Source organism: Manis javanica, chromosome 15 (assembly GCF_040802235.1).
Source record: "Manis javanica isolate MJ-LG chromosome 15, MJ_LKY, whole genome shotgun sequence".
Taxonomy (NCBI): domain Eukaryota; kingdom Metazoa; phylum Chordata; class Mammalia; order Pholidota; family Manidae; genus Manis; species Manis javanica.
Genome location: NC_133170.1, coordinates 47,621,489 through 47,635,826, shown reverse-complemented (window position 1 = coordinate 47,635,826; position 14,338 = coordinate 47,621,489). Strand labels below are relative to the sequence as shown.

Here is a 14,338-nt window from a genome sequence, read left to right as displayed (position 1 = left end):
TCTTGCATTTTTCTCTGCATCTCTGTCAGCATGTTCATGGTTTTTATTTTGAATTCTTTTTCAGGAAGACTGGTTAGGTCTGTCTCCTTCTCAGGTGTTGTCTCTGTGATCTCTGTCTGCCTGTAGTTTTGCCTTTTCATGGTGATATAGTTTGCAGAGCTGGTACAAGTGACAGCTGGAAGAGCTTTCCTTCTTGTTGGTTTGTGGCCTTCCTCTCCCCCTTCATGAGGCGCTGGGTTCTTGCAGGTGTGGATGTGGTCTGGATGTTGTCCTGTGTCCTCTGGTCTCTATTTTAGGAAGAGTTGTCTTTGTTATATATTCATAGATATATGTGGTTTTGGGAGGAGATTTCTGCTGCTCTATTTACGCTGCCATCCTGGCTCCACCCTCTGAAAATTGTTTTTAAGTGTTCCCTTGGAATGAAACCAGAGACTTTGGCTTTCCTTTGTGGCTTTAGTTGGTACTGCTGATGGTGACAAGCAAAAATTGCTTGGATTTGTGAGTTCAGTGGAACAGAAAGGGAGCCAGGAAGTGCACTGGGCAACATTGCAAAACTGGATGGGTTCAACATGCAGCTCCTAACCAGAAAAAGAAGCCTTGGGACATACCTGTGGGCTTGCCGGGAAAGAACACTGCTTTCTTGAATGGTTAATTTTCAGATTCGGTTTGGGAAATTTGAGATAAACAAATGAGATCAGACAAAACACACAAGGCCTGGATCCTTTCTCCTGGGGTTTCAAAAAATTGTCATTGCTTCCAATGAAATGTTTTGACATTTTCAGTAGGGAGAAGATGTTAATTGTAACATTATGTGTATATGTTCTTATGAACACTTGTGAACAAATCCTTTATTTGTTTTAAAAATAATCAGAGAGTAAAAACACTATAAAAATGGTAACCATGTTCTTTACTCCTTATGGTAACTTTCATGCTTTCTAGGATGTTGCAACTCATGTTCTAGGTTCAAATTTGGAGAAAATTCCTTTAACTGTTTTATAGTTCACCTGCAGATTTTTGAAAAGTCTTATCACTAAGCATCCAAAGGGATTTCTTCCTCATTTTGTCTCACTGTGACTTGTTCTCTAAATTTTCAACTTCTTCCCTTGAATCTCTGGCTTGTCTTCTATGTTTATAACATTGTCAGTACCTAAAGATTCAGTATAATCGCCCACTTGACTCTGTAAAATGAATACACGTGCTATTAAGCTACTTAGTGGCAGGGACCTGGTTGACTCTGAACAGCCATTTCTGCTCCCACCACCTCCTGCTTTGTACTTAACAGACACCTGTAGATGTTTGTTGAATGACTATAATACCCTCCTTTCTCCTGTCATATATCCCTGTCCCAGCATTCCATGCTGGAGTTGACTGGAGTTTCACATCAAAAGCAGAGGCCTCACTGTTGAACATCATAATATTACCATCTGTGGTCCCATGGGAGGGAAATACCAACAAGATCACATGTTCATGGACCAGCAGGATCCCACATGTAAAAGTCACCCCCTCAGGCCCCACCCTGCAAACTCAGTCTCCAGAAGAAAGAGAAAGAACCCCTTACTTCAAAGAAAGCAACCGCCGCCCTTACTGAATCATGTCCTAGGACACACTCATATATGTGGGCCTACACATGCTCACTACCTTCCACATGGAGAAGATACAATTAGAAATCGTCTCAGCAAGCACAAATGGTCTAATGAGGCATTTGTTAGCATCTCAGTGCAAAGATATTGTGCTTCCTTTGGGTCTCTACCTTGAAATGTCAAGCGTGTGAGTACTACTTAAATCACAAGCTTGAAAGTAATCTCAAAAGTGGATTTGAATGGGAATAAAATGGTAGATGTGCAGAGTTTTCTACATCCTGCCGTTAAGAGTGCTGTAAACACAAACAGAAGGGGGAATAGAGGGTACATCTCATGGAAGGGCATTGGCACATGCTGTCCCTTGTTTACTTATAAACAACACATAAAGACAGAATGAGTAAGGCAAGTTGAAGCCTTAGGTCTCATGTAGATTAGTGCTAATGATGTAGAAAATTATCAGGTACAAGGAACAGAATAGAACAAACTCATAGACACCAGCAGCATTTTCAGACGTGGCTTTTCTTGGGAAGTTTTTAAACTCCATGGGACCTATGTGTCATTAAGAAGATGGTTGGGTCTTGCTATTAAAAGCTAGTCAGAAACATTCAACAACAGATTTAACCACTGACATTTGTATGACAAGATTAAGTTTTGAAGTCAGTCATCAGGCTCATTACTGCTGAATTTTCTCTGGTTCATGCTAATAAACCAGATTATTGATTTTAGGATTTTCTGTGTATCCAAGGATATTCTCTAAGATGTCTTTATAATGTTTGATGCTTAAGCTGTCAACCAAAATGCGCTAACATTGAGTAATCATTTTCTAATCATGTTGAAAGGGATTAAAAACAGCATATAAAACGACTCTTCGCAGCCTCTGAGTAACAAGGACATCTTGCTGTCACTCCTCCAGCTGGGTGGAGGTCATCCCTACCTGCCTGCCGTCTTCCCCAGGAATTAGCTGCATGGACAGCTTAAGACCTTTGCTAGGCAGAAATCAGCTTTCCAATAAGTTTGAATGGCAGCAGAGATCAAGGACACCTCCATCTAAATAGGATTTTAGCACATCAGGTGCTATTCCAGAGCAGGCTGGGTAGCTATGCTGGTGGTGGTGTTTATTCATCTTCCCTTCTCGTTTCATGTATATGGATGTACGCTTCTTGGCGTATATGCCCAGCTCTCAGGGTGCATGGGGCTGGTGAATGCATGCATAGAGTGTCTGTATATGTAAAGTAGAAACTGAACCAGGGCAGCAAAATGAACTACTGTATGCAAGAACTCTATGAAGTGCACCCAGCTGCCGGCAGCAATTGCTACATGCAGCCCACTGATTATTACACGTATTTTGAAGATAGTCCGGGTTACAGTGGTTGCAACGCTCAGGCTGTGCCCAGTAACAACATATATATGGAACAGGCCTGGGCAGTGAATCAGCCTTATACCTGTAGTTTCCCTGGAAACATGCTGAAAAGCAAGGACTCTGACTTGGACATGGCCCTGAATCAATACAGCCAACCTGAATATTTCACTGAAGAAAAGCCCACTTTTTCTCAAGCACAGTCACCACCGTATGCTTCAAAAAAAGGTAGGGACCAGGTTACTTAAATTTGTGAAAAGTTTCTGTGTTCATTTCCATTGTGTTTTAAAGTTACAGTTTGCATCAGCTGCATCAAGTCTTTGACTTTGAATGCTCAACATTTGAAATTAAAAAACAGCACTGAAGAAAGATTGCTAGGTGACTGAAAGGGGTCTGCGAGCAACAAATTACCCTGCACTTTTTTTCAGTTATGAAAGCTGGATTGTGTTGGTTCTTTAAGCTGTGTGTGTTTGTGTGTGTGTGTGTGTGTGCTGCTCAAAGTGAATACTGTCAGCTTCTTGGGTAAAGAATATATGGACAAGGCTTCCCTCCCAGGCACTGTGGAGTTTGAAGTGGGATCCTTCCCCCTGGTTCAGGTTCAAATTACAAACTCATTTGACTTTTTCTGGGCACTTTATAGTAAAAGTTTATTTTGGTTAACTAGTAAAATATTTTAGTGATTTTTGATAGTCCTATAATGTTGATATGTTTTGATTTATCAATGCTCATTTTAATATATTTACTTATCGATGTAAACTGTGACTTTACAGAATCTACTTGTAACCATACCAAGCTGTAAGAATGTAAACCTCAAAAAGAAACCAGTACAATATATATCACCATTATGTCCCTCAAGTTCGACATGTCTGGTATGAACTCTATATGAAAGCAAATGACATCTCCTTCAAAATATCAAAGATTAGAACAAGTGCACTATGTGGATATTACACTTTACAATGCTGTTTAATTTCCTATCAGAAGAATATTTCTTGCATTACCAAAAAATAAAATAAAAGAGGAAACAGGTAGTAATTCAGGGAACTTAGTAGAAACTGCCAGATAGAAATGTTTTCAAACATAGCTTAAATTCTCAAATATACCAGGAACTTGTTTTTTCTGGGCACAGTCTACAGGGTACCAAATTTACAGGTTTCTGTAAGTGGCAGTACAATGCCCATTGATCGCCAAAGGTGAATTCCTCTGTGGAAATATCTTAAAACAGAAAGTGGTCTATTTGACCGTGGCTCCTGCAAAAATTCTCATTTACTTTTCCTAATATGACTCTACAATTAAAGGTAGCCTGTTCTGAAAACAAATAAAACCTAAGAAAAGCAAGCTAAAACTAAACTCCCTGTTTGGTTTTTACCATATACTGTGTTCATATTTTTGGTGCTCCTCCCAACTTCCAAACATGAACCATGAAGGGAATTACAGCATAAAACATATGAAGAGTCATTCATCTGCATCTTTATTTTGTTCCACCTCCTCTTGAAGGGCATCAGAATTTAACATTTATTAGAAGGGACCCACCATGGAAGTCCCCTAATGGGAACATCTAAGATAGACTGTGTTATTTCTATTTCATATAATATTATAAGTAATTTATCTTTGAAAAGAAGAAGTTAACATTACCTCATTAAACATGCCTGGATATGCCTCTCACAATGTAGGACCACAAAAAAATACTGGTGTCTGTCTTGCCATTTGAGCATTCTGCTATTCTTAAATGTTCCCGCAACAATTTTCAGGCTCTTTCATTCTTTTTTCTTTTATCTTTTCACTGTATTTTCTTCAACCAGTGCTGGAGAATATTTGCTTATAAAGCATTAAACTGGGGATTCTTTGCTAATTAATTTGACCGTGAAGAGGCTAAGACACATTGTATGCATATATTGATGTAATTTCTCAAAGCCATATGCCTTTGAAAGGCCACTGCCACCTGCCAGACTCACTAAATCAAAGCAGGCAAATTTTCTTAAATGCGCCATTATTTACTGTTACAAGTCTTTAAGTAAATCCCAGTAAAACTGAACCCAGCTGTTAACTGGCTCTTAGGACAAAAGGTTGCACCCAACATGTTTATCCATATTGATCCATTATTGATTTTCATTGTTGTTGGAAGCCGGCAGTAATATCTCCTTAGGGCAAAATTAAGACTATAAACAGGTGTTCACAGGGGCAGACCTCATTATTTCAACTGGATTTTTATCTGTTTTCATGAAGTTCATAATTGCTCCATCTGCATTTATTGCTGTCGCCACAGCTCTATAGTAAATTTTTCTTTTCTTTTTTTAAGGATGGCTTAGTCTCTAGCCTTTGACCACAGTTTCTTGTAAAAAAAAAAAAAAGTACATTATAAGTACACATAGATGAAGTGGAGGAAAGCTACAAAAGTCACTGTTAAGACTGGTTATCTTAATGGTAGCCTTTAGAATGACTTTTAGTTCACTTTGTGTTGCTTTCCGAGGTTTTTACATTTATAGTCAAGAAGGGGAAAATGTTACCAAGGTCCTGAAGCACAGAGGCCATGACCTAAGGAAAAGTCAGATCCAGCTCCTTGAATCAAAGTTAAAATAAAGCTTCAAGAATTGGCAGTAGCAGAAAGCCAATATAATTTTCTCACTGAGGAGGCTGAAATGCAAAATATAATGTCTTATTTTTTATATAGAATGTAAGCAAACACATGGTTAATTTTTCCAAGCTGGGGGAACATGAAAAGAATCCCAGCAATCCCTCAGCAGATATGAGCCCCTTATTTTTTGTCTTTCAAGTAACCTGGCTGTGATGTGTTACGTTAGAAGCAGTCATCTCTCAGCCAGTTCTGGTCCCTCCCCAGACAGAGGTGGGGGGAGCTGGCAGCCAGGATGCTATGTCTTCTCCTCCATGGCCATGGTTTCAGCAGTTAAAAGTTAATATCATTTTGTTTTATGGGGGTGAGTTGGGGAGGGTGGGTGCTGGCTGTTCCCACCAGAAATTCCACTTACATTCCCAAGTCCCCAAACAGCCTGCATCTGGCTTCTCTGCAGGCAGCTTTGCCAGTCAGCCTCTGGGACTGTTTAAACAGAATCCTTCCCTTGAGTGTCTGTCCTGAGCACCCCTCCTCCACAGGATTCTTTGCATGACATTAAGTTCCTTGAGTCAAATTTAAAATAAAGCTTCAAGAATTGGCAGTAGAGGAGAGCCAATGTAATTTTCCCACTGAGGAGGGCTGAAATGCAAAATATAATGTCTTATTTTTTTATATAGAATATAAGCGAACACATGGTTGATTTTTCCAAGTTGGGGGAACATAAAAAGAACCCCAGGACATATGCCATCTTTCTGGGAACTGCATGTCCAGAAAGCTGCCAGTGTGTTCGTATCAGAGTGGGTTTTCATGTCCAAGAGAATAAGGGTTTCCTGGGTTTGAGCCAGGATCAAGGAGATGGGGTATGAACGTCCTGTTCACTCGTGGTTGAACAGGTCTACAAAGCTTACATATCCACATAGTGCACTTGTTCTAATCTTTGATATTTTGAAGGAGATGTCATTTGCTTTCATATAGAGTTCATACCAGACATGTCGAACTTGAGGGACATAATGGTGATATATATTGTACTGGTTTCTTTTTGAGGTTTACATTCTTACAGCTTGGTATGGTTACAAGTAGATTCTGTAAAGTCACAGTTTACATCGATAAGTAAATATATTAAAATGAGCATTGATAAATCAAAACATATCAACATTATAGGACTATCAAAAATCACTACCAAAATAATTGTGCATGCTCTTGTCCTACAGCCACATTTTTAGTATTGGAGAAAGAAAAATCCATAACAAAAAGCAGAAACTCCACATAAAACTGTCCTTTCTGAATCTCCTTTTGTTACCCCTCTGTCTTGTGGACAGGAATCAAAATCTTTTTTGATGTTCTGTAGCTCTGTTGACTTCATGTGAATAATTGTGTAGATGTTAGAAATGGGAATTAAACGGTAAGGTGGGGGATGTTTGAAGTGACCCCACATCAAGAGGATTGGATTAAAAAGAAGAGGTAAGCCCCAAAGAAATACGATCTCTAATTAGAATTTCCTTGGCATCTTTTAAAGTCAGAGAAGGATTGCTCTGGGGATGGGGAGGTTCCAAAGTACTCCCAGAAAAAAAAGTTGCAAGGGAAATAGGTACCCTTAAGCCCTAAAATCACATTCAGCCTAGTGAGAGGCAGGTAGGGAAGGAAACAAACAAAAAATAAATAAAACAAAGGAAAGATTTATGAGTCCCATTGCATAATCACTCCCAACCACAAACCTGAATATGAGAGTATTGCACACTATTTCCATTTCTCTTTCTCAACCTTTGCCGCCCCTTCCCCGGCTTCCTCTCTCTGTCTCCCCCACCCAATTTCTCTTCAACCTCTCTTCCCCTCAGTCTTCCTCTGCCTCTGCCTCTCTTTCCCATCCCTACTCTTCCTCTCTAATTGAATTTGTTTAAAGGCATATATGAACACTAACACTCTAAATGTTGAGGACGTCATGTCTTTACAATGTAACACTTCAAATGTCAATGCAACTGCAGATTTTTCTACAAAGCTTACATAATTGTAAGGGTGCAGATACAAGGTAAGGATTTCAGATTAGGCACTGCTACCCACATGCTGTTAAGAGACAACACCACTCCAGAAAACAAGAGCCACTTTTTAAAAATACAGAACACGTTTGTTATTCAAAAAAATTAAATGAAAGTGCCTCTCAGCACCCAGAGGTGGAAGCGAAGTAAGGGACAGTAGTAGTTTCCAAACTAAGTTCAAATGCAGACAAAAGCATAAGCTGACTCCCCTTTCTTTTCTTTCCTGAGAATTAGGTTATCTGTCTTGTCAAAGGTGTGTCCATCAGAGATTTCTCTGGATGCCCTAACCTAATGCTAAAGCATCTGCTGCCATTCCTCATGATGAAGAACAATAGCAGGAGTCCTAGGCCTTCTGAGAAACTGAAGTTAGATGCCTGGCGGGCTTGAGAAGCCATGTTGGCACTGCTTGTTTCCTGTATATGACGTTCCCATCTACCACCTCCCATCCCTCCATGCCTACTTTCCCACAAGCTCAAAGCTTCTCCCTGCGCACCCAGCATTCAGGTGTGTTCAGCCTGAAGTCCAGGGCCTTCCCCATCTACCATCTGCTCTGGTCCAGCTTCTCTGGCCCCGACTTCTTGTACTTATACTGAGTACCAGGGCTCACACAGCATCTCTTTTCTTCCATCCTGTTCCTTGTGACTGCGGAGCCCCCCTGAGCTGTCCTTGGTCCCACCCTCCTTGCAGCTCCCTCCGTGCTTTCCGATGGTCACCCCCTTGCCTCGTCTGCAGATACTTTCTGCCACATTGGCCTGTTCTTCTCGCTTCTCACATCCACCCTGCTTCCCCTCAAAGCCTTCTGCTTCCAGCCACTCAATAGCGGCTCTTCTCTGCCCTCTGCAGCCAAACAAGGCTCCTTCTCAAACTTTCAGGCCATTTTCCATGACCTTTAGATCACACGTGGACTCCATCAACTCTTCCCTGCCCTAAAGAGCTCCATTTTGATGCTGACCTTGTGCTTCTGCCCACACCCTCTGTTCCAGAAATCTTGGCCTGTTTCTCCATGTACCCATCTCTGTGCCTCACTGCCTTCCATCCCTGAACCAATGGCGCTTCTCTTCCAGTGACCGCCCATTTCCAGCCCCACCCCATGTGTGCCCTGCCATCGTCAGCCTGCGTCACCTCGGGTCACTAGCTCAGCTCACAGCCCGTAGACAACCAGCATCCACTCTCTCCCCCTGCTCCCAACCGGCCCTGGCTTCACGGCAGGTATTCCTCATTTTATACAATAGCACTGAATCATTTGGGTTAGTCACCTTTTTAAAAGAAATTAATTATAATAATTATAATTGTAATAAAGCAGAGTTTCTCAATTTTAGCAATATTGACATTTTTGTGCCTTATAGAATATTTAGTAGCATCCATGGCCTTTATACACTAGATGCCAGTAGCACAGACACCCCCTAGTTGTGACACCAACATGTGTACAGCTATCGCCAAATGTCCCTTTGGGAGCAAAATCACCAACAGCTGAGAACCACCGCATTAGGAGAATTTACAGAACATCTGAAGTAAAGAATCTTTGTAAAAGCTCTTCTGGGAATGTGAAAACTCTCCTCCGTTTTCATAATGAAAAGTTTAGATTTTTGTATATCAAACTGTTTCAAAATGAATTATCCTTGAACACACATATACATACATACACATAACATACTATTTATATACCTCTGTAGATCATTCCTATATTCCAGACTTGGGTTCTTTCCATCATATGTGCTTGTTAATGTTGATTCTATCCAGGCCATGAGCACCACGAAGGCAATAATCTCTTGCTTCACACTCGGTGAGATGCAGCATGTGATGGCCACGGGGTCACCTGCAGGAAGTCCGGTACAGCTTATAGCAGCAATGATATTATCCTGATGACTGAGGCACCCACTCCTTCCCCTCATGAAACATCAGGCTGAAATGCTGGCAGTCTCCATTTTTAGAGCTATAACCTTAAATCTCATTCTGAAAAGATTTTCAGATAAAGAAAATGTACCCATTTGTCTCAAACATGTGAGACATGAAATAACTGTGGGCACTTCTGTGTAAGCCCAATGACATAAACTGGCTCTCCAAGCAAAAACAGAAGAAGCTCCAGCTCATTTCTGATGACCCTTTTGACTCTCCTCCACTCCCCAACTCTTCTAACTATACTTCCTAACCCCTTTTTTAGCTTTCTAACCCCTCTCTTTTCAAACAAGAAATGGTCTCATTAGAGCCAGAATTGTAAAACTCCAATGCCTTATAAGCACCAGAGAGCTGATGTTAATGAGAGAGAGGCACCGTTGTTCATAAGGACTGCTTAATTTGCATTTTTCAACCAACACACACATTGTTTATAAATTGCAGGACAAGAATATTTTTCATTTCCAAAAGGAAATGTGTTCTCTTTCATTTTTCTTGAATTATTTTTGTCTTCCCATTTTTGACAAAGATAAAAATTCTGTGAAATATTTCTTGACTTACAGGAAGGCTTAGTACAAGAATAAACACAGTGGCCACCAATATTTAGCCTTGGAGTTGAGGCACAATAGTGGGGACCTGTAGAGAACTGGACAGTATTTCTCTTTCTTAGGAGGAGGAGGGCTGCCCTTCTTAGTTCAGTTGCTTGCTGCCCTGTGAGAATCTGGTCTCAATATTGCCTGATCTTCCAATTGTTCACATGAAACAAGGAATCTGGATTTTACATACAATCCCCTGGTTTTAAACATTGGCTGGTATTTGTAAACACTCTGCAAGCCATGTAGACCACCAGTGTGTTTACCCTTTCAATCAAAATTTTGACTAAAACTCTTTACATCAATCTGTTCCCTTTCCTAGTTTTTTGCATCTTCAAGTGCTTCAGCTTTAATTGTGAATTGAAAGATTAGGTCAGCTACTAAGAATTTGAGTCTTACAGGGACAGGGAGATGGGAATTTAGCTAGGGACTTCTTCGGTGTGAAACTGGTATGCCCTAGCCCTTAAAGTGAGTATATTTTAGTTTCAGGAATCATCAATTCAGAAGAAACCATCTGAAACTTGTTTTGCCCCTATTTCTGCCCTAAGACTTCCAAGAGTTGCTTGTCATCATGTCCTGTCATCTCTTCTGGATTAACAACTCTGACCTGGTCCTCCTTCTGCTTCCCTTTCACTCCTCCAGCCATCAGTGCTCTAGAACCTGAAGACTTGGGACCCCACTGTCTCTGTCCCCCAGCAGCAAGGACCCAGCCAGCCAGACGGCAAGGTGTAAAATAGAAATGCCCATTATTATTCCACAAGGGTGGCAGGGAGAGCAGGAGGATGATTGCTGTTCTGAGGAAAGAGTTTATGAAAGGGGAACCTCTGCACAGCTCTGCTGAGAATTTGCACACAGCTGTGAAAGACCTTTAAAGTTAATGCCATTTCAAGTTCATACCCAGGGTCTTACACTCTAGGTCCATACATGTTTGTTAAATAAATAAGTGGATGGATAGATGGATGGAGTGTTTACCAGAGGGTTAAACATTAACAGGATACAAAACTTGGTACCTAATACTAAGAATTAAATGTAGAAGAAACCAAAATTCGTATGTTGAGAAAAAGCTAAGAGATGAGCCATTCAAGATTTTTTAAGTCCCTAAAGATATGGCATAGCAAATGCCAGTGGGAAACAGGCTTACATCAGAAGGGTCCTCACTGTGGGATTACCTGAGGAGGTTCAGTGCAAAATTGGAAGAATAACTAAACATACTAACAATTTCAGCTTCCTTGGGGATGTTAAAGTATAGTCTAATCCAATTTCCTGACCCAAACCACTCAGGGGTCTTGGCTGGCTCTAAGATGATAGTTCTGCAAAAGGAACCAAGAACATGGCCCTCCTCCACCTCTCTGAACTGCCCAAAGTATGTCCTGCTGCCAGTGATTACCTCTCTCCGTTAGGACTCCAGGAGTGCTTCTGCTAGGCAAGTGGTCTTACACAGAATGTAAGGTTAGCCACAATGGAAATGACCTCTGAACTCAGCTCCTCTCCCCGACTGCTCGATCTGCCTTCCTTGGCAGCACCTTCTACTTTACATCTACCATCAATATTAATCTACCGTATGTCCTATTCCCTAAGGGCTTTGTGTCTGCCAGGTGACAAGAGGTACCAGTGTTTCTTCTCCGAGGACTAGCCAGGCTTCTGACTTTACCCATGCACGGAAATGCCTTGAATCCAGTGCAAACCCAAAAGCCAATCTAACTGCCTACTGCATGATTTCTAGCATGAATGTATCCAACTTCTCCTTCCACGTACCAAGTCCCTCTTAGGATCAAGAATTATTTTTAATGAACAGTAGCTACAACATGGATGAGCCTTGAAAACATTACACTAAGTGAAAAGCCAATCACAAAAAAACACATATATTATATAACTCCATTTATATGAAATGTCCAGAATAGGCAAATCTGTGGAAACAGAAAGTAGATTAATGGTTGCTTCTGGCGGAGGGGGTGGAGGAGATGGGAGGAATTAGGGATCACTTGTAAGGTACAGTGTTTCTTTTGTGGGATGATAAAAATGCTCTAAAATCAATTGTGGTGGTGATTTCACAACCCTATGCATATATTAAAAGCCATTGAATTGTGTGGCAGGTGAATTATATCTTAATAAAGCTGTTAACAAAAAAGTTTTTTTTTAATGTGCACATTATTTTACCATGACTACCTATTTTACACACAGGATAATCTTAGCAATCAATCAGATATTGCCAAGTGTCAACTAAAAAAAAATCCTTTGTTGAACAAACAGATGGAGTTTGCTTTCCAAGTAATATGCTTGATAAAGTAGCAGCATAGTTACTTAGGCTAAAAAATCATGCACCTGGGTATATAAGGGCTGGGGAGAAAATACACCACCCTTGGCTTCCCACACATCATCGTGGGTCTCACTTGTTTTCTGGGATGTTGTTGAGCACACTGCTGTGTCAGACTCCTGGTACAGCTTGCAGATGCAGTTCGCAGATGAGCAGGAACATGTTTCTCGTATTTGTCTCTAGACAGACCCCATCTGCACTGACATCCTCTTAGTGTCCCCTCCTGGCAACAGAGCCAGCATGCCATGTGCACCTTCCTTAGCTGGGCACATGGGCCAGCACGTGACTCCTTTGGTGAGCATGAAAAAGGAAAAAGATGGAGACACGGAGCGAGGACAGCAAGAAATGGTTAAGTTCTCCAGGAGAATTGGTCAGTGTGTGATGGTGTCAAGTGTGTTCAGTAGCCTCAGGAGAATCCCCATCTCCCTGTTGATGTGTGGGATGTTACCCCCTGACAGAAGCTATTTAATGATGCATAATGGACTTCAGCACAATGATTGATGTATGCCTGTAGTGACTGTAGTAGGTGCATAAGATTACTCCAAGTTAATATTTTAGAGAAAAGACAGAGACAAGTGGATGTACTGGATAATCATGTAAGCAACTGCTACCAGTTTAAGTAGATTTCTGTAGAAGTTTTTATGGTTTAACTGAAGACATATTTAATCACTTATTTGTCATTCTAGGAGAAGTAAGAGAGCAAAACAAACCACCCACCACACTAGCAGTCAGAAAATGGAAGGAGCCCATTCAACTCACAAATGGAACTATTGTAGGGTTCCCGGGTTCACAGAAACCTTAAAGTGAAACAGTTTGGCCATCTACATAAACTGGAGGTACAGGGAAGAGGAAATATTCAGTATCCTGCTGCCAGCACCAAAAATGGTGGTGAGGCAGGGGGAGAGATGGTGAGGATCTGCATCTTTTCACTCTAGTCAACTTTCTCCAGTGCCCCCAAGGCAGGTCCCACAAGCAACACAGTGGCCAACGGTGTCACAATTGGTTCTCACATGTGACCTGCACCGCTTTCCCCCTCTTCTCTGCCATCTGTACTTGACACCAAGAACTCAAAGTCTTTGCTCAACTCCATGTAACTTCCAGGCATTAGAGATCAAGATTAGCTTTCCTGACAACACTGACTGAGATGTGTGCACCATCTGCCTTTACCAGAAGGACGCCTGTTTTGATAATTGGCTTACTTTGCTGTTTCAAGCTTCCTTTATGTATTTTAAGTCTGTGTTTCAATGCACACACAAGCATATGTGCACACAGTCACACATACTAATGTAAGATGGAGAAACACCCATGTGCTACAGTGGTTATCTCTGTGGTAGAGAATTGATGGGTAAATTTGGTTTTTGCTAATTTGTATTGAGATGTTTAGCCTTCTCAGGCACATGCCAGGGCTTCAAGCCTACCCATCTGCAGGTTCCAGAAATAACCCTCCTCCCGTGTGTTCTTCAATGTCAACTTACAGCCGTGATCTTCAAAAATTGTGATGCCACCCATCAGAGGAAACACAGGCCAGACACTATGGTTTCCACATGAATGATCTGATCCATGCCTTCTAGGCTCACAGGTAGTTATAATGCAGATAATAAGAGTTGCCGTTGGGGAAGCCCAAGGAATGAGAGCACCCAACCTGGACGTGGGCTGGGGGGTGAGCAGGAAGGCTTCTCAAAGAGTTTCCCCTTTGAGGTTTTGCACAGAGCCTGGCCCCATGTCCACCACACTATATGCAGATGATCATCTATTGTCTGTTTCCCCACTATTCTGAAAGCTTCCCCAAGAATCTTCATTCTTCTTTATGGCTGAATAATATTACATTGTATGGGTAGGTCACATTTGTTTATGCATTCATCATTTGAATCTTATTTTGAATATTATGAGTAATGCTGTTTTGAACATTCTTGTGCACAGTTTTTGTAATGTACACGTGTTTAATTCTCTTGGGTATATACCCAAGAGTGGTATTGCTGCATCATCAGTAACTATGTTT

The 14,338-nt window shown here is 41.2% G+C and overlaps 1 protein-coding gene across 18 annotated transcripts in view; it reads left to right on the top strand.

Annotated features, from left to right (window-relative positions):
• THRB (thyroid hormone receptor beta) overlaps nucleotides 1-14,338 on the top strand; it is a 368,089-nt gene that overhangs the window by 315,368 nt on the left and 38,383 nt on the right. The window contains exon 4 of one of the 18 annotated variants that reach the window (XM_073222725.1): nucleotides 13,817-13,918. The exons of 16 other annotated variants lie outside the window; for them this stretch is intronic. In XM_073222725.1, the coding sequence (XP_073078826.1) occupies nucleotides 13,900-13,918 (19 nt within the window). In that variant the 5' untranslated portion in view covers nucleotides 13,817-13,899. Of the gene's footprint in view, nucleotides 1-1,338; nucleotides 3,166-13,816; nucleotides 13,919-14,338 lie in introns of those variants that run through there. One more of the 18 variants, XM_073222726.1, reaches the window with a different exon arrangement.